Here is a 26,472-nt window from a genome sequence, read left to right as displayed (position 1 = left end):
GGCAGGGTCAGTACTTTAGCACACTGAGGTCCCTAACTGGAATCTTGGGTGGAGTGTGCACAGGCTGTGTGCTTGGGAAAGGATTATCTGGATAAAAGCATTTATGGTAATGGTTGGACATAGTATGGTAAAAATTATATAGCAAGTCAATTAAAGACAGATTCATTGGGCTCAGATTGTCATGGATGAGTTGGGTTGGGTTTTAATTTTATATCTGAGTTGATCACTACTTCCAAATCATTTGACTGATGTGTCTGACAGGGATAATTAGCTTGCAGCATGTACAGGCTGTCTGTAATAAAGCTTGTGGGAAATGTGTGATGGGGCATTTAAATGTTCAGTTTGAGTCCTGATTAACAAAGATTGTAGGTAATTGAGTGATGGAGCAATGTGTGGGCCTAACAGTCCAATTGGTCAGAATTGCTTTCTACTGCAATATCCAATGATCTTGACCATGTGTGTAAGGCCACTAAACTTGTGGCACTGTGGCCAAGTCAATGGGGTTTGACTCCTTGTGAGCACCTCAATTGCCAGTTGACACAGCTTCCTTGTTTACAGAGCTTCCTAGTACTCTGTGGTAGACAATCTCTCTCCCCCTCTCCACCTTATTGACCAAGTCCTCTAGAGCTGCACAGAAAATTGGAGAACCTACTTGTGCCCATATTCTGACATTTCCTCTACCAAGCTGCCAAGGTATGTAGTTTGACTCCTCCCAGCTCTTCCAGTCACAGTGCACTTCCTTTTTAAATGCTCTAGCTGGCTTTAATCATTGTTGGTTAGTTTGAACTGCTGCTAGCCATTCATAAAATTCCAGTGATTATGTGTTACCACAATGCACAATGCATTTGGTCACTGGAATCATGAGAGGAATGCTGCAGTACAAAGTTAGTGTCTGTCCTGAACCTGTTCAAACACAAGTTAATCACAAATCGCATTCATAGAACCTGCTTTTCCAAAATAGATAACTTAGACCATCTGTACATCAAATTTTATAACAGTCATCCATTATGGCATCAAATCTATTTTCTTGTCACCACACACGTTATGTCTATGCAACCTGTGATTTCCTCAAAAATTTCAATTAAGTTAGTTAACTGCCTTTTAAAACACTGATAATCCTTACCTTTTTAAGTGTTTGCTAATTCCAGCCATATTTATATAGGGGCTCAATATTTGGAAATGGAGTACAACATGCAGTTGCTACTTACTGCACATTACATCTTAAATTATTTAGGTAAACAAAATGATAGCCAATCTTGGATACAATGCGGTAGGCAGGTGATGCTGCTAAAACCATTGGTTTATTGACAAGATAGCTCAGTTTTTAGCTCTGTCACTGATGACAACTGAAAGGGAAAAGATTAACCTAAGGAAGTTAGAACATAAATAAGTAGTAAAAATAAATAAATGCTGGACATACAAAGCTGAACTGTCAACACCAGAAAAGGAAAATCATGGAATACTGCCTTAATTAGGGATATCGTGATTCTGCATCGGGATATAGGTAGATCGAGTGATTGGGCAAAAACCTTGCAAATGGAGATTCATGTGGTAAATGTGAGGTCATGCACTTCACTAAGAAGAATCAAAAAGCAGATTATTATCTAAGTGGAGAGAAAGTGCAAATGAGTGAAGTTCAGAGGGATCTAACTTCATGAATCACAAAAAGTTAGCAGGCAGGTCCAAAAAGTAGTTAAGGCAAAATGGATTTTGGTCTTTATTGCAAAGGGGTTGGAGTTCAAGATTAGAGAGGTTTTGTTACAGTTGTACAGGGTGCTTGTTTGACCACACCTGGAATACTGTGCACAGTTTTGGTCCCCTAACCTAAAATGATATAGTAGCATTACAGGCAGTCCAAGTGAGATTTGCCAGGTTAACTCCTGGGATAAGAAAGTTATCCTGTCAAGAGCGGCTAGGTAGTTTGGGTCTATATTCCTTGGAGCTCAGAAGAATGACAGTGACCTTATTCAAATTTATAAGATCCAAAGGGGGCTTGATAGAGTAGACATTGAGATGTTTTCATTAGTTGGAGAGTCACAAACAAGGGGATATAGCTACAAAATAAGGGGCCGGTTATTTAAAACAGATGTCTAGAAATTTCTTCTCTCCAAGGCGAATGAATTTTTGGAATTCCTTGCTCCTGATGATGGTGATGGATTATTAGACAGAGACCTAAAACTATTTGAAAGATCGAGCAATTGGTGGTTCATGGGGAACTGGCACAGAAGAGGAGTTGAGGAGCATAGATCAGTATGATCGTAATGAATGCAGAGCAAGTTTGAGGTGCCTGCTCTTGTTTTCGTGTGTTCTTTTCTTGTGTTCTGGCATGGGGCAACTACCTGAAGATATGTGTACAGATATTGGATGCTGGCTAGCTTGTCTTATTTCTAGAACTACCTGTTTTAAATGATAGAATACCTAAAATAATTCACATAAGTCACAAAATAGAGTTGCTACAACATCAAAAAATGTAATGTTTCATTGGTCACCTAACAGGCCAAAGGACAGCTGCTATCTTGCTGTTATAAGACTATTGAACAGTTCCCTAGTGTGGTAAAATGGACACTTGACCTCACAATCTACCTCGTTATGACTTTGCACCTTATTGCCTACCTACACTGCACTTTCTCTGTAGCTGTGACACTTTATTCTGCATTCTGTATTGTTTTACCTTGTACTACCTCAATGCACTGTGTAATGAATTGATCTGTATGAACGGTATGCAAGACAAGTTTTTCACTGTTCCTTGGTACAAGTAATAACAATAATCCAATTTCAACAGAAACTGTATTGAACAAAATCTCACCACAAAATACAGCAGAATTCCATAAAATAAAAATCTCCAGAAAAAACATCGGCGAAGTGCATTGACTAGTTTGGGGTTTTTCTTTGATGTTGCTAATTCTCTGTCCCATTCTCTGCAAATGAATAAAAACAGGTCGATTAGTCACATGTAAGTGTTCTTAAAGAAACAATGGGGATCTCTGGAATATTTTGTACCACTTAGGCATAGCCAAGGAGATTTGGCAAAAGCAGCCAATTAGATAAAAAAAAATGCATGAGGAGATAATGAAGATCCAACTTTGGTAAACATAATAACTGAATGAAAGTTCACATTCCAACTGAGCCACATTTTTGGCAGACTAAAACCCCCCAACCATATATCACACTGCAGGGGTTTAATTATTTAAAAGGTCATGTTCCATGCTTAGTTACAATACTGCTGAGAGTCTCAAGGGCACCAGCACAAATAACAACCAAATGAAAGTGTTTGGAATTTTCCCAGCCCCTTGGAAGGAGAACTTAGAGCAAACAAGACCAGAACCTAGATTATTGGAAAATGTGCGGTTATTCACTGCAGGAACATTGGCCCCATTAAAGGCAAGCCCTTCTATTTAATGTGAGAATTTATTAACATCATGGCAATAGAAATTCATCTTTCCTCCCAAGTGGAAAGTGGATTGTATTGCATTAGACATCAGTGTACTTGGATCCATTGTAGAAGTAAATATTGGGAGGAAATGACCATGGGAAACTGATATGATAGCACATAATTTGTTCTAATGACCATAGATGAATTTGTTCATCAAGGGTCCTTAATACATCTGACCTTGCATTTCATTGGTTATAACTTAATTTAAAACCTATAAGGTATAAATGACCATTATTATGCTACAGATGGTTTAATGCATCTTGTGTTGTTATTATTATGCTATATTGCTACATTTTCCTTCTTTATATAGACCTTCTTTAAGACCATGCTCAGCATCTCAGGTAATGGCAGTGAAGAAAGCAGTCCTTGTTTTACTGTGTGCTCAGCAGTGAGTCTGTATAATTATCACAGATGCAAGGGCTTAATGGTTGCAGTTTACATTGGTGATAAGGATGAAGGACCTGAGAATGCATCTGCTGGAAGTTTAAACATTTTGTGTGTGTGTTTCACCCAAACTGAACATTTGGTGTTGAATTTTGATACAGTATGTAGGCTTTCTTGGATCTGAGTCAACCTGGCATATAACCCCACAGTTACTGAGGAGTTGTTCAGATCTCACACCAAATCTAATTGATCTGAATGTCTGCAAGTCAACAAACATCAAAAATATGCATTTAAATAGCAGTAAAGCTCAATATGTTCAATGCAGTTCTGCTGCATTTGCACAATGTTAAGACAGCGATGGTCATGCCGAATATCAGGATCTTCAATGTGCACTCTGAGCCATATTTGGTCCTGTGATATTGAGAAAAGTGGCTTCATGGGTTTGGAGGTGTGTGACAGGATTTGCATTCAAGAGGAGATAAGAAACAAAAGCACTCTTGTTTGACAAGGATGGCGAAGAATTAAGGAATATTTATGAAATATTATCACCTGCAAAAAATGGCAACACATGGAAAATAAGCACCAGGGCTGGACCTTTTGCTCAAAACCAGCAATGCAGATCATTAGCATCACCGAGGTAAGCAGATCTCAAAACTTTGCTTTTACTACAATGATAACTTGCCCCACACAAAGCAGTTTGGTCTGCTAAAGGGAAGCATTGTAAGTCGTGTGGAAAAATTAACCTTTCTGCAAAAATTTGTCATTCAGCAAACCCAGTGAATCAGAAATAGTCAAAGCATGTAAGAAGTGTTGAAGCCATTGCAAAGATCAACAATGTTGAATGATCCTAAGTACTCATTTGTTATTCACCACACTACTCAGATCACTGAGCCATGAGTAGAAGTGAACATTTACAACTTGTACAGCTGTCAACGTAACATGAACAAACCTTCAACAATCTTTCTTTTCAGTCCTTTTCCAATTCAGTGAGGAAATTACAGGATATTCCCTTACAATAGTACCACACCTTTGACATTTCTGGGAATGTCTTCACTGGAAGTGACATTTAAATCCAAAAGTGTCAACACTACATATTATGTAATCTTGAGTGACCGTGGTACTCTTTCGAGCTTCAACACAGCAACAGCTATTGACATTAGAGTGATCACAAATGCAATGCCTACAAGTGCCTCCACTTCACAAAAGAAAGGTCACAGGACAGCACATGACTTATGTGAGCATGAACACAATGCCCTAAACCATGAAAACAAGCAAAATCAAAACCACAGCAAAGCCAAGTATTGCTCTTTTACTGTGTATAACAGAAATTCAGTAACATAAATGGAAACATGTTATAGAAACCGCATTCTCTTGTGAAATCACAAGTACACTATGAGATGAACACAAAGTTGATGATGAACTCACAATTACACCTTTCTCATATTTCGTACTGTGAGATGGTAGTGTTGTCACCCCACAGTCACTAATTAAATATATTGTAGACTTTGCTTTCTATGCCCATTAGGCAATCGCGAAAATAAAACAATCGATGACAGAAAAGGTGTGGCTCCCAGGAATAAATCATAGATAGAAAACAACATCAATAAATATGTAGTACATTAAGCAACCACAATGTCAAATCTAACAGAAGAGATAATAAATGTCAGAATTACCCAAAGGGTCATGGGTTAATGTTGGAACTGATTCTTCAGATCTACACTCTGGTGATCATTTCCTTATAATTGTGAATGACTAGACCAGATTCTCCTTCATAGAAAATGTCATTCCTACATTTGTTAAATATGCAGCCTCAAAGCTTGATTATGTCATGCATTGAGCAAGGCTGACGGACCTCTGCTCAGCAGTAATTAATGTCAGAAAGTTTGCCAACTACTTGGGTTTTACATATCACAAAATCCTACCATGTTGGCATGTGCCATTTGTGAAGTAGAGAAGTTTGTGAACAGTGAAATGAATTGTATTAACTATTCATGACACAAAGAAATCACAGAAACAAGGACCTCGTCCTTTCCACAAGTTCACACTGCAACTCCACTTCCAATGTGGCCAGCCGCATTCATTTTTGCACAACATGTAGCAATTGGAAATGACATCATAAAATATATTCAATAAATCTGATTCCATAGCTCTCTGGCAGAGAATTCCATGGATTCACATTCCTCTGAAGGAAGAAATTCCTCTTCATCTCAGTCTTAAATGGGCAACTGTCAGATACTCTCACTAGGAGAAACATCCTCTTAGTAACCACCTTGTCAACTCCATTCACAATCTTATATGTTTCACCCTGATCACTTCTCATTCTTCTAAACTCCAATGAGTTTCAGCCCAACCCTCTCAAACTTTGTATTAGCCCTCTCATTCCAGGAGTCAACTCAGTGAACCCCTTCGGCACGGCCTCTGCATCCTTCCTTAAATATGGAAACCAAAGCTACACGCGGGTCTCACCACACCCTCAAAGTTGCATGAAAGTTTCCCTACTTTTGTACTTGATGTGCTAGCACTGATCCTTACAGCATCCTATTAGTTGCTGATTGCCAATCTAAAGACAATTTATTTATCCCAACTCTCTATTTTCTGTTACTTAGCTACTCCCTATCCATGCCAATGTATTGCCCCCATCCCCATGTTCTCTTAACTTTTGCAATAACTTTTTAATGTAGCACCTTATCAAATGCCTTCTGGAAATCCAAATACATCACATGGGTGCCAGTTGTCCTTTATTTCACCTTGTTTGTTACATCCTTAAAGAACTCTAGCAAATTTATCCAGTGTGGTTTCCCTTTCATAAAACCATGTTAACTGATTGAGTTGATTTTCAAAATGGCCTGTTATTACCTTCTTAATAATGGATTCTAGTAATTTCCCAATTGCAAATGTTTAGGCTAATTATCCTACAGTTTTCTGCATTTTTTTTTTGCACAGTGGTATTACATTTGCAATTTTCCAGTCCTTTGGGACCTTCCCAGAATCCAGAAAATGTTGGTAGATTACAACTAATGTATCTACTATCTCTGAAGCCACTTTCTTTATGTCCTCAGTCTGCAGCCCATTAGGTCCAGAAGACTTGACAGCCTCAAGAAACAAAGGACTGCAGATACTGGAATCTAGATGAAAAACAAGATGTTGGAGGAACTCAGCAGGCCAGGCAGCATCCGTGGAGAGAAGTAGGTGGTCAACATTTCTGTCACAATGTCAAGTGAAGAGCAAGCTCACAGAGAACCCAAATGCAGCACACTGGTACAAGACTGGAGTCAGGATGCTTCCTCAGAACCAAACACAGGCAGCAACCGGAAGGAATCTTGCCTCAGGGGTCCCAACACAAAAACTGAATATCCTAAGAGGAACAGTGAAACCAGGACTGCTCTAGAGTTGACCACTCTAAACAGCCAGGAGACAAACTATACCTAAAGGTTGACCAATACTCTAGCAACTAGTGCTAGTGAAACCAAGGGTCTTATTCTAGTCTCCTGATGGGGCTCAGGTGTGTGTTGTTATGCGATTAGTAATGCATGGACTCCATGTGCTGCACAACAAGGCACCATCAATGGAGCCGAATCAAGGGCCAGCACTCGGAACCATGACCGTTTCAGATCAGGACGCTTCTTCAAGACGGAAGATAGAAAAAAAGGAAGCCCAATATTCCAAGCAGTGACAGGTGGACAAAAGAGGGGAGGCAGGGTGGGCAGGGTGGGCACAAGGTGGTGATGGGTAGATGTAGGTAAGAGATAGTGATAGGCAGGTGCGGGGGAGGGGGGAGAGCAGATCCACCGAGGGATGGGTCAAGGTAAGGAGGCAGGTGCCCCATGGGGGGTGGGCGTAGAGAAAAAAAGAGAGAGGCTAGGAAAGGGAAGGAAAGGTGAGGCATGGGGGGTTGATTTACTTAAAGTGGGAGAACTCAATGTTCATGCTGTTCAGCTGTAAGGTCCCAAGATGGATAATGAGGTGCTGTTCCTCCAGTCTGTGTTTGGACTTCTCCTGGCAGTGGAGGAGGGGTAGAGGAGACTTGACAGCCTTTAAGCCCATTAGATTGCCTTATGTTATTTTTCTAATGAGAGAGAAGGGGAGGGACATAGTATCGTTATGAGTATGCAATGTTTTTAACAATATTTTCTATTTCACAAGTTATGCATTGAGCTATCTCTTTCTTGAGCAATACATTCATTAACTTTAATTAGTCTCTGTTTCATGTTTTGTTCAATTCATATTTTTCCTGATCTTACAGCTAGTTCTGTACAGTGATAATGAAAAATCATTGTCATCATTATCATCGTACAGAACTAGCTATAAAACGGAGCTTGTACCATGTGAGCAATAAACCATTTTCAAACTTAGGCAGACATCAAAATGTTGAAAAAAATTTAAGTTGGATCCAGCTAATTATTTGCTGGCTCGTGTACTGTAATCTTATAATAGGATGAGCTGTGAATTTTGTTCATATGAAAATCAAAACTTCTGATGAAAGATTTTCAATCTGAAAGGTTAACTCTGTTTCTCTTTCTACTTATGCTATCTGACCTGCTGAGTGCTTCTAGCATTTTCTGTTCTTATAATCTGATGTATCCTAGTTTCATTAATTATCAGCAATTTCTGCCACTGTAATAGCAAATTAATTATACTATGGAAAGCATTGTGTAATCACTGTTTTGAATTTCCCAGCTATTTGCATAGATGTTTGAAAGTATTTATCTAATTGATTACTTTAAAACTAAATGTCAATATATTTACAGTTCTAATAGATCTTGAGGAAGTACGCTAATGCTGGGTGATGAATTGTTGTGTATCAATGATAGAGACTGAGAAGGCCATAACCTTCTCAAGTTTCATTAGTCCAAATTGAAAGATAGCATTCAGCACTAGACATTTTATATATTTCAAACTTATGTGAGCTTATTTATAAAGATCTGTTCTTGAGAATTCTCAATGTTCCAACTTGCTGTTTTTTTTTTATTTTAGTCACATTTAAAAGGAACTTGTTAGTAAATTTGTTTTTGATATATACATATGTAATCTGTGGTTCATTCTCTTCTAAAACAATTTATAGTAAAACATCAGTAAAGACATCGAATGAAATCATCTGTGAAAGCTGCCTCCTAAGGTAAGCATGTTGTATCTAATGTTATGAATTAGATGAATTTTTGTCCACCTCAATCACAGAGTAGCATTCTGTCAAAATCCAATAAAATATCTTTTCATTACTTCAAATAAAAGAATTAAGCTATGAAGAAAAATCTCACAGCACCATCTTCACTTCTGATCTTATTGTTGTAGGTCAGGGTATTTGACCCTAACATTAACAGGTATAATGATACTCAGGTGGAAGAAGTTTCAAAAGTTGCAAAATGAAGGGGAGAGAGACTAAAGACAGGGTAGTGATGCATCAGGAGGTTGATCCTGCCTTCAGAAGGTAAGGATGAGGTACAAATTGGTATGGAAGCAGATTTTTTAAAAAAATATCAATTAAATTTTAAAACAGTCACATTTTTCTAATGGTCTTGCCTCTACATTTGACTCTGTGAGCTTGATGTTATGCCATCTCATGTTGCATGACTAGTAACCAATTGAATGCAGCCCCTTTCTGCCCATGTGAAGAGTAGTGATTTAAAATCTCCACCTGGTGGCACAATAGGGCTGCTCTAGACTAATGGCGGATACTTCGGTGCATGCCAAGTAATGAAAGTATCTCCTTCATACATGCCCAGAACAGACAAAGAACAGCTCAAGGAGAAGTAACAGACAATGAATGAAGGGTGAATATGGAATGCAATGGAACCATGTCATCTGAAGATGTCAAGACGATGCAGATAATAGAGAGAAACAGAGCTGGAGGTAGAGGAAATGGGCCAAGAGCTGGCACAGTCTCTCCACCCTCTGAGCAGTTTTTAACTGGCACACTCCCCTGCCCTCTCCCCTTGCCTGTAATGAGTATCTACAACCCTCCCACACAATGAATAGTTGGTTTTCTCTTTCCCCAACTTCTTCTTGCCTCTCCCCTATTTTTATTTCTTAATCATCTCCAGAGAATTAGACAGGGAAGATTAAAGTATGAAATGAGAAGATTTAAAGTACACAAAAGCAGAGACAGCTTTATTGTTAGAATGGCTAGAAATTGATGAGTTATAGTTCTGAAAAGTGAAAGTAACAAGAAATCGCAGGTGCCACAAAATGGCAGACTTTTCACTTTTGAGTCCCTGGATTCTAAAAGATCAATAATCCATCCAATGGTGGCTTTGCTGCTTCTGAGCACATCTTCCCTGAATCTGTACAAGTGAGTGAGTAAAACAACACTCAGTTACACTAATCTTAGGCAAAAGATTTCCTTTCCTTTACAGACAAAAATCAAAGGACTTTGATAGTATTGGTTTTGCCTGAAAAATACTATTGGAATTTGTGAAATATACAAAAACTATTTTATGAATATAAACCAATATGGGATCCTCTGTTCATAATGATTGCAACTATAAATATAGGCTTAATTACTGCTTACATCAAGGTTAATAACGAGAGAAATTTTTGCAGTTAACATAATATCAAGGGGAAGTTAATGTATGGATTCAGTCACATTGCTCTCAATTAATGCTATTCAAGACTCAACAGGATTCCAAGGTGCCTATATAATGCCTGTCCCAATCGAATAATAAAAGTGCACAATTTTAGTTAATTTAATTGTGGAATACTCTGCCAACCGCAAGTCTGAGAGATCTGTAATGGCTGATTACAGAATTAGAACATGAACACACATTTGTTGTGTCTAAGGAAATTGCTATACAGATATAAATTGTTATTGTTGTAATAATCCAGAATGAAATGGATTAGTTTGTCACAGATGAGTTGCTTGTGGTCAGGAATTTTCAATACAAATATGATATGACAGAGAATCACAATATGTAGTCCAGGGGAATTGACAAGATGAGGCAATTTTAAAAAAACAGATAAAAATGCATTGAGGCATAGTAATGACATTCCCTCTAAAAATTTGCTAAGGAAACATTGAGGGATAAATCTAGTCTGAACAAAATACTGCACTGGATGGTGATTACACAGAGTTTCATTCGCCAGAACTAACCTACAGCTTAATAAGCATAACATTTAGCAAAAATAATCTGTGAGAAGCAGCACATGAGCTATCAAAGAGCATAAGAATTTTAAAAGGTCAATTCAAGGATTTAGCAGGATCTATTAAACACCATGCAAACACCACAAATTTTACACAGAATTTATGTCATGCTCCCAGTAGGAAGCATTGCTCACAAGCTGCATGTATCAGGATTCTGGATGTATACTGTGCATACTTTCCTCATCACTGTAATGAAAAGTCCAGAAATTGCATGCAGCACTGTTCAACTTCAAATGTATGCTGCTGATGAATGAAAGTCAATAAATTAAAATTGCACAAAGCCAATAAATTGTCATTACATTCCAAGTGCCTGATGTTTAATAATTACTCTTGAATTGGTAAGTACAGTAAAGAAAGCTTCTTGATACCCTGATTGAAATAATATTAACTCAGGAATGGGGACTCACCAATGTTGACATGAACAAAATAAAAATGATAACAAGACTAAAGACAAATATCAGAACCATACAGATTCCATTCTAAGGTTTCAAAGAAAGTAGGTAAAAGTATTATGGATGCCCTGTTATCTACCAAAGTTCTCTTGGTTTGGAAACCATCAATTCCATTAGATCGGAACATTGCACATATCACGCTACCATTTAAGATGAGTAGGAAATCTAGAGAATTCTAGACAAGTAACCAAACACCTTTATCAGGAAACTATTAGCATCTATAATTAAAAATAGAATCACTAAATACTTTGACCAGTTGAGAGCCAGCATGGGTCTGTAAATGATAATTCATGTCTGGAAAAAATGTTTTCAAAAAGGTGACTAAAAATAATGGACTCGAGAATGTTTGTATGTAACTTCTGTGAACATGTCTCTCATAAGAGATTGTTGGCTAAACCTAAGGATGGTGAAACTGGAAACAGATTAGTGACCTTCTTAGGAAATTAACTGACAGTATGATATAAAATAGGGCTTTTTCTCTGTTGCCATGCAAAGAGATGGTGTTTCCCTGCCCAGTTCCCTTTGATATTTTGACCATATTGATTATAGCTGAGGAAAATCCAGTTGATTCATTTTACATTGGTACCCCTCTTAGTGTTACGCCACAGAAGTTATGGGTTATGTTGTTGCAATGGAGAGAGTGGAAAGAATATTCACCAGGATTGGAGGACTTTAGTTATGGAGAGAGATTGGATAGACTGGGCTTGTTTTCCCAGGAGCAAAGAAGGCTGAGAGGTAATCTGGTGGAGGTACATAAAATTATATGAAGCAAAGATAGGATAGATAATCAGAATCTTTTTCACATGGCAGGGGTATCAAGAACAAGTGTCCATAGGTTTAAGGTGAGAGGAAGGAGTTTTAAAGATTTGAGGGCACAATTTTTTACATTAAGTCTTGATATCAGAAACTCACTGCCAGAGGAGGTGGTGGAGTTGGATACAATTATTATGTTTAAGAGACATTTAGGCAGGCACTTAAGTAGGCAAGGCAAAGAAGGATACAGACCTAGTGAGGGCAAATAGGATTAGGGTAGATGAGCAAAAAGGTCAGTATGGATGTATTGGGCTGAAGGGCCACTTTCTGTGCTGTACATCTCTTTGACTCCAGGACTCATGACTCTAACTCTGATATGATACAACACCCTTCATTCTCCAGTCCGAACACTTTCAAGTATGTACCCCCCATAGTTTAAAAAAAAATTCATCCACAGGGGCTGTGCATTGCTCTGCCTGGAAACTGGTGTGAACCCCTCCCCTCCACTGGCACTCTTGCAACAATGAATTGTCTACAGCTCAGAAGCTGCAAGAGCTGGTGTGGGGTGGGTTGGGGTGAGGGGTGAAGCAGCCCAGCACTGAGATTTGGGACTCAGGGCTGTACCATGGCCAACACATTGACTGCCTCTTGTCGGATATATGTCTGTCAACATGTGGAGTAGGTGCTGCCAGTCCCCAGAAGTTGCCAGGACACATCACACCAGCCTGCATGCTGTCCTGAATAATAGTTCCATCAATTCATTTACCCAGTTTGTAAGTGAATGTTCATCACCGTCTATTACCACTTAATATTTTATTGAACACTATATTTTAAAATGTTTATTGACAGAATACCTTTCTAACATCTCTGAGAGTTCATCTGCAGAGTCTGATGAAGGAATCTGATAGATGTCTGACAGTTCCAGCTTCTGTCTGTAGCCTTTTCTCAAAATGTGTCTTGGCCATCTAAGGAACATAAACATTAAAAGTTCATTACAATGTAGAAATATGACAAATGACAAAGTCAACATTTACAAATTTTCTTAAATCACAATATTTTTCAAAATTGTCTTCTATTTAGCCAGTGTTAAGTCACCTAATTCAACTTTACTTTACTTACTCATTTTAAGCATGTGGATATCATTGGCAAAGACAACAATTTATTACCTTTTCCTGAATTGCCCCTTGAACTGATTGGTTTGTTAGATCACCTCACAGCACAGTTGTCAACCAAATTACTGGATATGGAGCCAGACATAAACCCAGATTAGCTAAGTATCCCTGAAGGACCATACACTGAGATAGGGTTTGAACAATCCAATACAAATAACATGAACTTCTTTAAAATACCAGATTTATTTAACAGCTGCTGTGGTGGGATCTGAACTTGTATCTTGTATCAATAGTCCAGAACTCTAGGTAATAATCCAGCAAAAATACAACCATATCCCTACTTTGGCCTCAGCATACAAGTTTATTGGCTTCAAAAGTATGTAACAGCTTTCATACTGCTATCATTGAACTGTTAACACTGCTATTTCCTGAAACCTGAGTCCCAGCACTAATCCACTAAACCTACCCAATTCCTGACAGATAAGATGGAAATAATATAAATTCCAATACTTCTAAATTCTATTTTTCCACAGAAGTATTCACAGCTTGAGATTACACTCACTCTAGTGGACTTGAATCACAGAAAAGAGAGAAGGTAGCTTGCTACGTAGATTGGCATCTGCACAAAATGTTAGTAATTAATTTACTTTTTTTTTAAATGAACCTACAAAATAATTTTAATTTAGAAGTGGTTCATGAAGCTATGTAATAATCATTTGGCGCTTGTAATTGGTCTAATATGTTGCAGACACTATTTGGGACAATCAACAGGATAATTCAGAAATGAGATTCAATTTACTTGAGAATGCAAAATTGGAGAAAAATCCCTCACCTTGTTGACACTGGTATTGAAATGACATTCAAGTGCTGAAAAAAGCCACAGCAATTTATGGAATTTTACTATGGTGATCAAGAAATATTAGTCATATATACTATAAATGAATGCAAGTAAATGCCTGATAATCTGCTCAAGGTTTTAATGTAATAAAGAAATAAATATTGGACCAGCTGTTTAAATACCTAGGGCTGGATTTTCTGGTCAGCAATGAAGGAACACTGCCAGCCACTTATTGTACATATCTGCAGACATTCAATGGGAATTTGCATTGAAACACACTGTTAAAAAGCCATTTCAGCTCCACAACCTCTACAAGGGATTTGTGATCTGTGCACAGAGGCTAATCAACAGTATTTCTCCTTAACCAATTAGGTGGAAGAAATATCACTGAGTAGTGGAATTCAAACCATAACTGTCAGTTAGAATACATAATTCAATGCCTAATCCTGCATAGAAAGAAAAAAGGGAAGGGAAGTCAGTTTAAGAGAGATAAAACAGACTGTGAGTGTTTACAAATGAAAAATGTTTTATTTTTTAACATCTCCAACATTCTGCAGGAATGGGACTTCATACTTATAAAAGTTAAAGATAATTTTCAGTGCCAGAGGTTGTTTGGCAGTAATTAAGCCTTATCACAGAGTTAAAAATGTAATTGCTCTGGCCTGGCTAAGCTTTAACATTTTGAGGAAAGTGTATCTATCACCCAAGTACAACAACTGTGCACCCTTCATGTTTTTCAATGTTAATGCTCTCAGTGTAATATTGTTACAGCAAAACTGTTAGAGGAGCAAGGCAACTCAGGAAGCAACTTCCCTGATTCCATCTCTGGCTGTTCATGTGCTGTGGTCTGACATGCCTTGATAAAAATGACCACTGATAGTCTCAGCATAATTTTTCAATCAAAATCTGGTTTGAGATGGTTCTTTATCTCTGAAAAAAAGCTTTCCAAGATTCAAAATCAGATTATATTGGGGGTGGGGGTGGGAAACAGTGGAAAGGAAAGAAGATACTGATGCCATCTTGGAAGGAATTATACATCTCAAAAGAACAAGCCCCAAATGCTTATGGCATCTAGCTGAGAATGCTTCAGAAGATGTTAAATGAGGTATAAGAGTCCCTTAAGTTAATGAAAAGCAAATGCTAGAAATACTCAGCAGGTCAGACAGAATCTGAGGAGAAAGAAACAGAGTTAACATTTCAGGTCGATAACTTTCATCAAAACTCGTGATGAAATGTCATCAACTTGACAAATTAAATTTCTTTCTCTTTCTACAGATGCTGCCTGATCTATTGTGTATTTCCAGCATTTTCTGATTTTATTGAATAAAATAATATATTAAGTTCCAGTGCTAGAATATTGCAATGTACAGATGAAACATTATCTTACTCGTTACTTAGGTTACATTCTACTTTGGTATTGGTACTGGTTTATTATTGTCACTTGTACCAAGGTACAGTGAAAAGCTTATCTTACAAACCGATCATACAGGTCAATTTATTACACAGTGCAGTTACATTGAGTTACTACAGAGTGCATTGAAGTAGTACAGGTAAAAACAATAACAGTACAGAGTAAAGTGTCACAGCTACAGAGAAAGTGCAGTGCAATAAGGTGCAAGGTCACAACAAGATAGATCGTGAGGTCATAGTCCATCTCATTGTATATGGGATTCAATAGTCCTATCACAGTGTTATCACACCTCATTGTTCAATAGTCTTATCACAGTCAGGTAGAAGCTGTCCTTAAGTCTGATAGTACATACTTTGGTGCCTAGTTTTGGTTTATTCACATGAACCAAATTATAAAGCCATTAGTTAAAGATTCACGATGGACGACAAGAAAAATATCCATTTCAAAGCATTGATGAATGGGCTTTCAAAACTTGGGCTACTTACATCATGGATGAGTAAACTCCCTTAGGTAATTTGAATATAGTTTTTCATTAAATAATGAAAGGAATCAATAGTTTTTGTTTTCTGGGTTCTATCAATAAGCTAGATCAGGCAGGACAATTGGAAAGAAAAGCAACATAAGAGACAGAAGCTGAAGTAAGTCATTCGATTCCTCAAACATGTTCAGATATTCAATAAGATCCTTGCTGACCTTGTACTTCAAATTCACTTCCCTGCCCAATTACCATATTCCCCGAGTCCTTATACATATTAAAATCTATCAGCATCAGCCCTGAATATTCTCAACAACTGAATATTCACAGCCCCCGAGGAAGAATTATGAAACTGCGTCATCTTAGTGCAAAATGGCTGACCTTGTCCTGAGAGTGTGCCCATAGACAGAGATTCCCCAGCATAAGGAAGCAGTCTTTCATCACTTACCTTGTCAATCCCTCTCAGAATCTTATATGTCTCAATTTCATTCTTCTGAACTATAATTTATATGGGTGAATCTTACTCAATCACTCTTTATATGGCACTCTTCTCCACTCCTTTTCCAAAAAATTAATCTAGTTAATTAAGATGTAATGACTCCTTAACTATAGGGACCAGTACTCAAGTGTAGTGTCACCAAACCCCTCCACAATTTCAGAATTCCTTACTTTTGTACTCCAATGTTCTTTGCCATTTGCATTTCTAGGTGCTGATTGTATCTGGAAGTTTATCTATTGTGTCTCATGAACCAGCTCATAAGGATCTCCCCCCATCCCCTCACACCAATATTTTGTAAATTCTCATCGTTTAAAAAGAGATTGTTTTTTCTATTCCTTCTATAAAAGCAAATATTATAACATTTCCCCACATTGTAGTGTCTTGTGTTTAAGTTACACATGGGAAAACTAAGTTAAGTATTAGGTATGTTTCTTTTCTCAGGGAGTTATAGATCAGTGGAAATGGTTTGTGGCTTTTCCATTGAGTGCAAATTTGTTACAATGTTTTTTTAAAGGAACCAAGATCATTTCCTTTAGTTTAATGCTTTATTTTGATAGATTTCCCAGAGTATAACATAAATAATAATATTAATCATAGCCAATGTAGCCTTCAGATCAGCAAGGTCGTTGAGGATTATGCAAGATCTTCTTTTCAGTAAATTGTCTTTGATTTTTTTAATCCACTCCAAGAGGTTATATAACTGTGGGAGAGTGGAGTGGTGTTGGGAATCATGCAGCTTTGGACCAACTGAGTTGATTTTTATTCATCATGTTCATACATTTTGTATGTTTAAGACACAGTTATTGGGCAAAATTGTGCTGGAACTTATGTGGTTCCTGCCTGGACTGAATGCAGAAAGGAAGCTGGGTTGACCTTCTGCATCTGAGAAGTGTCCACAGAGGTCCAGGTCTCAGAACAGCCCATCAAACTTTGACAAGAAGTAATACTGGTGATGATCTTCACTCCTATCTCTGACATAAAAATTCTGAAAAGATTAACAATAAAATAAATTCATTTAAAACACGTGACATAAAATTAAAATACATTAAAATACAAATAAATGATCAAAAACATTAAACTAAAGTAAGTAAAATTAAACAACTTCACTTAGCTTTTTACTCCTAATCTCCAGGCTAGGAATCACCATTTGAATAAATGGGGACTCCAAATCTGTGCCTTATCTGCCTGCGTGAGATTGTAGAGGCAGATTCCCAAGTGCAATGTTGGGACTCCCTGCTGAGCCTATTGACTGAGCAGAGTGAGACATGCCCTGCACCTGTCACTCTCTGTGTCCCTGAACTACAGCAAGTCCAGGACTTCCAGAACTTGTGTAGAAGCAAGATTCCCTTCAGAACTGCCAATCACGGGAAATGCGATTTGGCACAATGTATCAAAAGTTAAATCTAAAAACTGCAAGCATTTTACTGGTCTTTTATAAATTAAAGTAGAGCATTATTCATAAATAATGTGCATGCACAAAATATGTTATTCATGTTTACAAAAATATATCTTATTTGAAGCCACACCTGATTTTGTGACTAAATTTTAAAGGACAATTATAGGATCAAGCTGATAGTTTATCTATTCTATGTATTTTATTTCAAGGACATATCACTTCTGCATTCTTTGCAACAATGAAGTGTGGATGCAAATGAACAGAAGAATCACTCTAGATCTGTGTCATTGTATTAAATCACTACATCCTTAAGCTATTTTTTCATCAGTATTTCTAGTTATTTGATCATCTTCACAGAGCTGGATACAAACCTAGATTCAACGTTCATGAACAGGAGGAATAGGCAAATCAACCAAAATCAAAAGTTAACTGTGGATCATATAAAAGATTATGTTGGCCTGGAATTTGTAATTGTAATTCATATTGAAGCAATCACCTTTACACTATAGAAAATCTGACAGCATGAATATTTGCAGTTAAGTACAGAAATGCGGAGATTGTACTGATTCCCAGCTCTGCATGAGTTTTCTGATTTGCATTGTCTTCCAGTGTAATTTGCAGATATCAGTGATCTGATAAGAACTTCAGACATTTGCAAATTTTTCTCACTGTAAAACCTGTCAACAAACTCTCCGGCCCAAAAAAAATTTGTGCTATGAATCTGGACTGTCACTCTCTCCAATAATTATTTCAAAATTCCATAACCACAAATTGGTCTTAGTGATCTCCAGTGTTTTAGCACTGTTTGTTTCCAATTTCTTGTGCAAACGTGGAGCATAAATCATAATGACTTGAATCATCTGGGTCATTGGTTGGTGTGGTAGCACACATGCTGCTCGTGGTTATCGCGATAGTGCATGTAACACCAGTGCTGCCAATTAATATTATATGTTAAACTTACACAGCAAATCTAATGCTGATCAGCAGAAAGAATTCCCCTCTCTCCCATCACCACTATTTGCACTATTTAAAGAAATCATTAATGATTTCAAGGATTTTTGGTGATTGATTGGAAACAGTTTAGTTGTTGAGTGCAGTGGTGTTTGCCATTTGCAGAATAGATAAGAGTTTCTAAAATGACCCTGGAATAACATGGTTAACATTTGGATTCTATCCTGCATCAGCCACACCCATTTCTGTCAGCCAGAGATGCAACGGTGACCGTACTTCTAGGACTTCACAGTATCAGAGGCAATGAAGAGAAGGCCCAGAGCAGGACAATCAGGAAGAAGAGGAAGGCAGAGAAGGAGGAGGACCTAGAAGAAGAGAAGCAGGAAGGCCCTACATATAAGGAAATAAGAAATAAAAAATAGCAATTTTAATTAGACTGTCCAGTTCAATACCTGTGATTGACTTGATTTTAAACAAGAGAAAACAACCTTCAAAAATCATTGTACAGAACCATTCAATAGTTCCATTGTTGTATTGTGGTTATCAAGCTTATCAAATGTATGAATTAGAATATCTTTTCCTCACCTTCCGTCCCCCCATGCCACCCACCTCCATACCCTTGATTCATCCCCTGGTGGATCTGCCTTCCCCTCCTCCCCCGCACCTGCCTATCACTATCTCTTACCTGCCTCATACCTATCACCATCTTGTGCCCACCATGCCTCCCCTTTTTTGTCCACCTGTCACTGCTCTGTTTCCCCCCTATATATTGGGCTTCCCCTTTTCCTATCTTCAATCCTGAAGAAGGGTCCTGACCCGAAATGTTGACTGCCTGCTTTTCTCCATGGATGCTGCCTGGCCTGCTGAGTTCCTCCAGCATCTTTTTTTTTATCAAATGTATTTTAAAGCAGGTATTAGAGACCATAAACCTAAAAACAAGCTTAATTTTAAGTATCTCCTCAAAAAACAAAATTGACGATGATTAATTCGATCTGAAGGCAGGACCAGGTCTGTGCATGGAGACATCTTCCAGCACAGTGCATGTTAAATCAGCATAGGAAACTGCAGAAATTCACTTCCACTGAACTTAACTTTCACTTGAAATTTCTTGATATTGTGTGCTGTATTCATCAATTTGGATGAATTGCACTGGAATTGCCTGTGCAACCTAGTGGAAACTGAGTCCTTATGTATCAACACATTGGATTGAGTAGAGCTGACTGGCAACTGGTGATTTTGTTGGGAACCACCAGCTATCAGCTGTTCTCAGCTCATTTTGGGCTACCATACATGCTTGGCCAATTGCAGAAATCCACAATAACCTGGAGGTCAGATTCAAGCACTTCTAATCTTCTCCAGCATGTCAGTGATGGCCCTTTAGTTTTATACTAGGGATGGATGGCTTAAGAATCATCATTTCATTCATTTGAATCGAGTTTCTACTCTCTGTTTAAAAAAAGGTGTTTGGTTTCTTTATATTATGTTAGAACATTTCCAAAGATCTTTGACAGCAGCAATGCTCAGAGACTGCCAGGATACTCCTGGTGTGGAGGCTTGGGATCTGAGACTGAGGCTTGCAGGATGCCTCTCTGATAATGAAAGCTCAGCTCTGGTCCTTTGTATCAGAAGAGACTAATGCAGGTGAGCAGCTGTGCTCTGCCGGGAGTGGGTTCGAGTAGTAACCCAGATCCACAATGATTCAGGTCACTTTTATACATAGTTCTGATTATTACAATGCAGTGCAACCAGTTCAAAATAAACTCTATTTTCATACAATAATCAAAACTAAGTTAATTACAAATATCTTGAAACAGCCTTGCATTTTCAATTGCATGTCAGTCTGAAGCAATTCTTAATGCACACGAAGATTTATATGACTTGGGAGTTAATTTGATGGGTTTTTTTTCCTTAAAATATAGAAGGCCATTTGCCCCATCAAGACTCTGCTGGCTCTTATACTATCCCCGTCAATATCTTTACCCCATCTACTTTACCGTAATTTATTTTCTCTCACAGGCCTATCAGTTCCCCACCACCAACCTACACTAAGGGTAATTTAGAGTCATGGTCATACAGTCATACAGCAAGTAAGAGGCATTTTAGCCCACTGTCCATACCAACCACCAAGCACCCATTTACATGAATCCTATAAATAATCCCATTTTATTCTCCCTCTATTCCCATCAACTCCCCCCAGATTCTACCAGTCACCTACAGGCTGTGAGCAAATTACAGTGACCAATTAACCTACCAATCTGCATGTCATGGGGATGTGGGATGTCACTGGATCACCTGGAGGAAACCCACACAGACAAAGGGAGAACATGCAAATTAATCAATCACCACATCTTTGGGATGTGGGAGAAAACCAGAGCAACCCCATACAGTCACAGCGAGAACATGCACACTCCACACAGACAGCACCTTTGGTCAGAACTGAACCCAAGTTACTGAACTGTGAGGTAGCATGTGTAACTGCTGCACCACTGTGCAGTTTGATATTTCCACAAACATGCTCTTCCCATTCAAATTCAAAATTAATCCATTCACTCTCTCAATGTTAAATTGAAACAAATGAAGAGTAGAATTTTCTTTAGTTACTGAATTAGTGAAATCTACGACCATCGGAATAACTGGAGTCTGCAAGCTCAATAGGAAGCTATAGAGGCCAATGTTATAGTGTTATCCATTAGTGTAGAAACCTCTTCCAACCCATCTGTTCTAAAATCCTTTTGTAATGTCAAGTTAATAGAAAAGATTGAACTTAATAGGTGAAAGGAAAGGAAAAACTGATTGCAATTATTTTTCTTCACTCATGCTGCAATTTCAGTTGGTATCCATTGTAAGATGATTTATTTAGTAAAGATAGAACCAAGATCGCTCCTAAACTTTGGTTGGTCTTACATTAATACATTTTTCCCAAAGAAATCTAATGATTCCCAAATTTTGTCAGGAACCTTGTGAATACATTCCATTGATCATATTGGTACATTTCAAAATAATGGTCATGTATTGATATGTGTTTCTGAGTTTTACATAATTATATACAAAATTTAAATAATTCATATACAACACTTAACATTGCCTACTTCAGACAACAGCCAGATTATCATTATTATTTATAACACACAGCATTCAATCACAGTCATTCATGTATCAATGTTATGGAAACACTGCACCTTTGAAGCTAACCCAATGTTACAATCTCGTAATTTTGGGACAGAACCCTCAATAGATGCAGGTCACTTAACCACCAAATCATCAAATAACTTCACAATGTATTTGTCAACATAAGATTGACATTCTTTTTGTAACTTATAAATCAGTAAGGCACTTGGAGTCAAGGCCAATAGAAGGCTAACTTCTGCTGACAAATAAGGTGTACATGCTCAAGACAGTAAGCAAGAGACCATCCAAATGAGATATTTCTTTAAGATAAGACAAAAATTAATTGTACTGGTGTTTAAATGGAAACTTGCTTTGTTTTACTCTTAAACAACATTGTGGAGTGCAAAGTATTAATATTTAATGTAACTTTTCCCTTTTGATTTCAAATACCTGTTCTTTTATTCATGGGATGTGGATCTTGGTGGCAACATCAGTATTTATTGCTTACTGCTAAATGCTCTTGGAAGGTGGTGATGAGCCTCCTTTGAACCTTTACTTTCCCACACTACTATCAGGTTGTGAGTTCCACGATTTTGATGCAGTGACAAAGGAGAAAGAGTAATATATTTGCAAGTCATGCTGCTGTAAGTCAGGGAATTCACAGAAGGAAGAATTCTCCTGCACTTCCTGCTCTCAGCCTTCAAGGTGGTAGAGATCATGACTAAAATTAGTAGGTGAAAGCTACTTCTTTTTTCGGGAGAGTTCTTTGTTGAAAACTTTTCTCAAGATGTTACTGTTGATTTCAATAAAAAAAATCTTTAAATGCACCTTCCCTCTTCATTTGCAATGGTTTGCTACACTCACTTTCCATTGATATCCATTATCAAGGTGGCAGATTTCAAGATGGTATCAAAGAAGCATTGGCATGTTCCTGGAATGGAAGTTGTTAAGGGTGGTACAGTGATGCTGCCTCACAGCTCCGGCAACCTAGTTCGATCCTGACCTCTGGAGCTGAGCTATTTATGTGGAGTTTGCAAGTTCTCCCCCGATTGTGGGTTTTCCCCGGGTGCTCCAGTTCCCTCCCCCACATCCAAAAGGTGTGTATGTTGCCAGGTTAATTGATCATTGTGCATTGCCCCTGGTGCAAAGGTAAGTGGGAGAATCTGTGGAGAGTTTATGGGAAAGTGAAGAGAAGAGGTTACCTGGAAAAATTAGTGATTGCTTTTTGAGCCAGCATAGACTTAATGGGCTGAATGGCTACCTTTGATGCCATGAGAAAGGAATGAAAAGTACAAACATTGGCGGTGGAAGGAGTAAATGTTCAGTTTGCAGGATAAGGTGTCAAACAAGCAGGCAGCTTTGCTTTAATGTTGGTTGCATGCCAATTTGAAAATGACCCATTTATCCCCACAACCATGGATTCCTTCATCGTCCAAAAATCTATTTCATTCTTAACTATAATCAATCACTGAGCTTTGATAGCCTCTGAGGTGGAGAATTCCAAAGATTTTGCTGCTGCAAAACAACTAAATTTTCAAAAAAAACTATTTTCTTGTTTTTTTCTATTCTTTTATCAGTCCTCTGTCCATTCTAACTCCCAATCACCTGAACCCTTACTTTATGTAACAGTTTTTCTTTCTTTCTTTTTCAATCTTTTTATTAGTTTTCAGATTAATACAGATTAATATATAACATCAATATTTGTACATGTAATACAAAGAGATCAGGAGAACAATCATGGCATGGACAATCATAAAGAACAATAAAATATAAAAAAATCTGTAAATCCAACGATCTCTTAGTGAATGAATATAATATAAAAGAAAGGAAAGAAAAAGATTTATTATAAAATATAAAAGAAAGAAAAAAAATCCCCAAAACAATAAGAAAAATTACAAACAATATATCAAACCAAACTAAGCTAAACAAAAAAAAATTCAAAAAAAAACAAACAGAAAAAAAAACTGGACTAAAATTTCCCAGTAGAAACAGAGCAATATTATGTCATCAATTCCATTCCTCTAAGTTGAAAGGTTATTACAAGGGGATCTATATCATGTGAAAATATTGAATAAATGGACTCCAAACTTCCTCAAATTTAAGCGAAGGATCAACAGTACCACACCTAATTTTTTCCAAGTTTAAACATGATATAGTTTGAGCGAACCATTGAAAAGTAGTAGGGGGTATTGGATCCTTCCATTTAAGCAAAATGGATCGTTTGGCCATTAATGTAGCAAAGGCAATCATACAGTTAGCGAAGGCAGATAGATGGCCGGACTCTATCCTTGGTAATCCAAAAATTGTAGTGATAGGATGAGGTTGTAAATCAATCTTCATTACATTTGAAATAATGTTAAAAATATCTTTCCAATATCTTTCCAAAAGAGGACAGGACCAAAACATATGTGTCAAAGAAGCCACATTCGATTTACATCTGTCACATATAGGATTTATAACAGTTTTTCTATGGTACTTATCAAATGCCTATTTAATAAAGAAAATGGAGAGGCAATGGAGCGAAGATTCACTCAGAATGGGGAGTTATCTTAAGAGAAAAGACTGGGCACCATGAGGCTATCCTTTCTAGACTTCATAAGAATGAGGGGTGTTGTGACTGAAGCATTTATGATTCTGTGGAAGTTTGATAGGATAGGTATTGCAAGAATCTTCCCTCTGGTGGAAGACAGGCACAGATTCATGATAATTATTTGACATCTTAAAAATGAGAGGAGGAATTTATTCTCTCAAAGCGTTGTGAGTCTCAGAATCCAGAATCAGGTTTATTATCACTGTCTTATATGACGTGAAATGAGTTGTTTTGCAACAGCAAAATCTTTGGAATTCTCCACCTCAGAGGCTATCAAAGCTCAGTGATTGGTTATTGTTAAGAATGAAATAGATTTTTGGACGATGAAGGAATCCATGGTTGTGGGGATTGGACAGGAAAACGGAACTGAGGCCGATTTCTGCTTCTGTTTCTTAGTGTCTAGTTCTCCAATTAACAAGTTTATGCTTAAAGCCTCTCTTAGGGGGAAATATTTTCTTAATACGCTGTGAAATGTCATTTTCCCCCGACTGAACACATCCAAAATAAAATAAGTAATTTGTTTTGAATCCATTGTTTCATGGTTTGGGAATCTGATTGACTGAATAAATGGAGAATTTGATTGATTGAAATTCTAGGATGTGATTACTCGAAGGGATTCTGCCATTTGATTGGCGGAATTCCAGGTTATCACACAAATATGCTTAAACTTTACAATTTGAAAGGTGTTACCACTGCCATTTAGTAACTATTTAGCATTGTTTTTTAACTGAAGGACTGACAAATGATTGTCCCACAAAGGCAGTCAATAAGTTGACTTTCAGATTTAGAACTATCACCAATAGAAACTGTACAATTGCTGTCCGCTGCAGAATTGATCGAGTTCACCTTGGACACAAAATATTCTATTCTTGAAAAATAAACAGATTTTACATCCCTATAAATGCCTGCACCTGAAACCATACGTACACATGATTTCTGCACACGACCACATTCTTCGCAATGTGCCAAGCGACTAATTGTAACGCACATCCGAGCGACAAATTTTGTTCAAATCTTTCTCATGCAGCTGCAAATCTAACGATATTTGTTTTTAAAAAGTCAATAATCATTTTATCTTCCTTTTTATTACAACAATGAATGTCGAAATGAACTCGTGATTTTTTGCCCTCTGACCGTCAGGGTCTATGCATGTCATAAAAAAAGTTTCGAATGTTTTTTGGAGAATTCAGACTTCAAGGAACACGCTGCTTAGGATAGCGAGAAGTCTCGGTAGTAATGTGAAAGAAATCTTTAGCCTTGGCAGCCCTTGCGGACTGACTTGCAAACAGTAGGCTTGGAAAGGTCAGTGTAGCTGGTAGGAGTTGTTACCAGCAAGTGAACTGTAACAAATGTTTGTCAGAAGTTTCGAGTTTCTTTATCTGCTAACCAGGATATCGCTGAATTTACAAAACAAAAAACAGCGTAAAGTGCTCAGCTCACAGAGAGCAGCCCGCGTGGGGTGACCGGGGAGCTGATCTACTAATCAGAGAAAAAACTCTCGGCAGTTTAATAAAAAAAAATGAGAACTACTGTAAAAGTTTCACCTTGGAAAGTTTTGTTTTGCCATGGAAACTAGACAGTGCGCGCTAACGAGAGGTGGCTTGGGCTTCGTAACGTTTGATCTTACCTGAAGAAGAGTTTGGAGAAGGCATTGGCTTTTTCTATGGGTGATCTCTGCATTGTTTCCTGGTGAAGAGATTCGAGTACCTGAGAGCAGAGTCTGCCTATACCCCACCTTATTAACTCTGCCTGGTGATGTCACTGTTCAGCCCAAAGAGAGAGAAAGGGAGGGAGAGGGGGGGAGGGAGAGAGAGAGAGAGACTAAGTTGTCACTAATGTGCCATTCTCTCAATCACAAAACATTTTCTGCCAGAACTTAAATTGGGGCAAATTGTTGCCTATTTCCTTGTAATTATTCACCACCGTAAGCAAACA

At 37.7% G+C, this 26,472-nt stretch overlaps 1 protein-coding gene across 1 annotated transcript in view; it reads right to left on the bottom strand.

Moving 5' to 3' along the window:
- The window catches only part of cftr (CF transmembrane conductance regulator), an 89,131-nt gene extending 62,914 nt beyond the window's left edge, over positions 1–26,217 (bottom strand). The window contains 3 exon segments of the mRNA XM_052030223.1: positions 2,807–2,918; positions 13,012–13,122; positions 26,165–26,217. Of these exon segments, the coding sequence (XP_051886183.1) occupies positions 2,807–2,918; positions 13,012–13,122; positions 26,165–26,217 (276 nt within the window).
- Positions 26,218–26,472: the final 255 nt, after the last annotated feature.

This window comes from Pristis pectinata, chromosome 15 (assembly GCF_009764475.1).
Source record: "Pristis pectinata isolate sPriPec2 chromosome 15, sPriPec2.1.pri, whole genome shotgun sequence".
Lineage (NCBI taxonomy): Eukaryota > Metazoa > Chordata > Chondrichthyes > Rhinopristiformes > Pristidae > Pristis > Pristis pectinata.
This window is presented reverse-complemented; position numbering and strand designations above follow the sequence as displayed.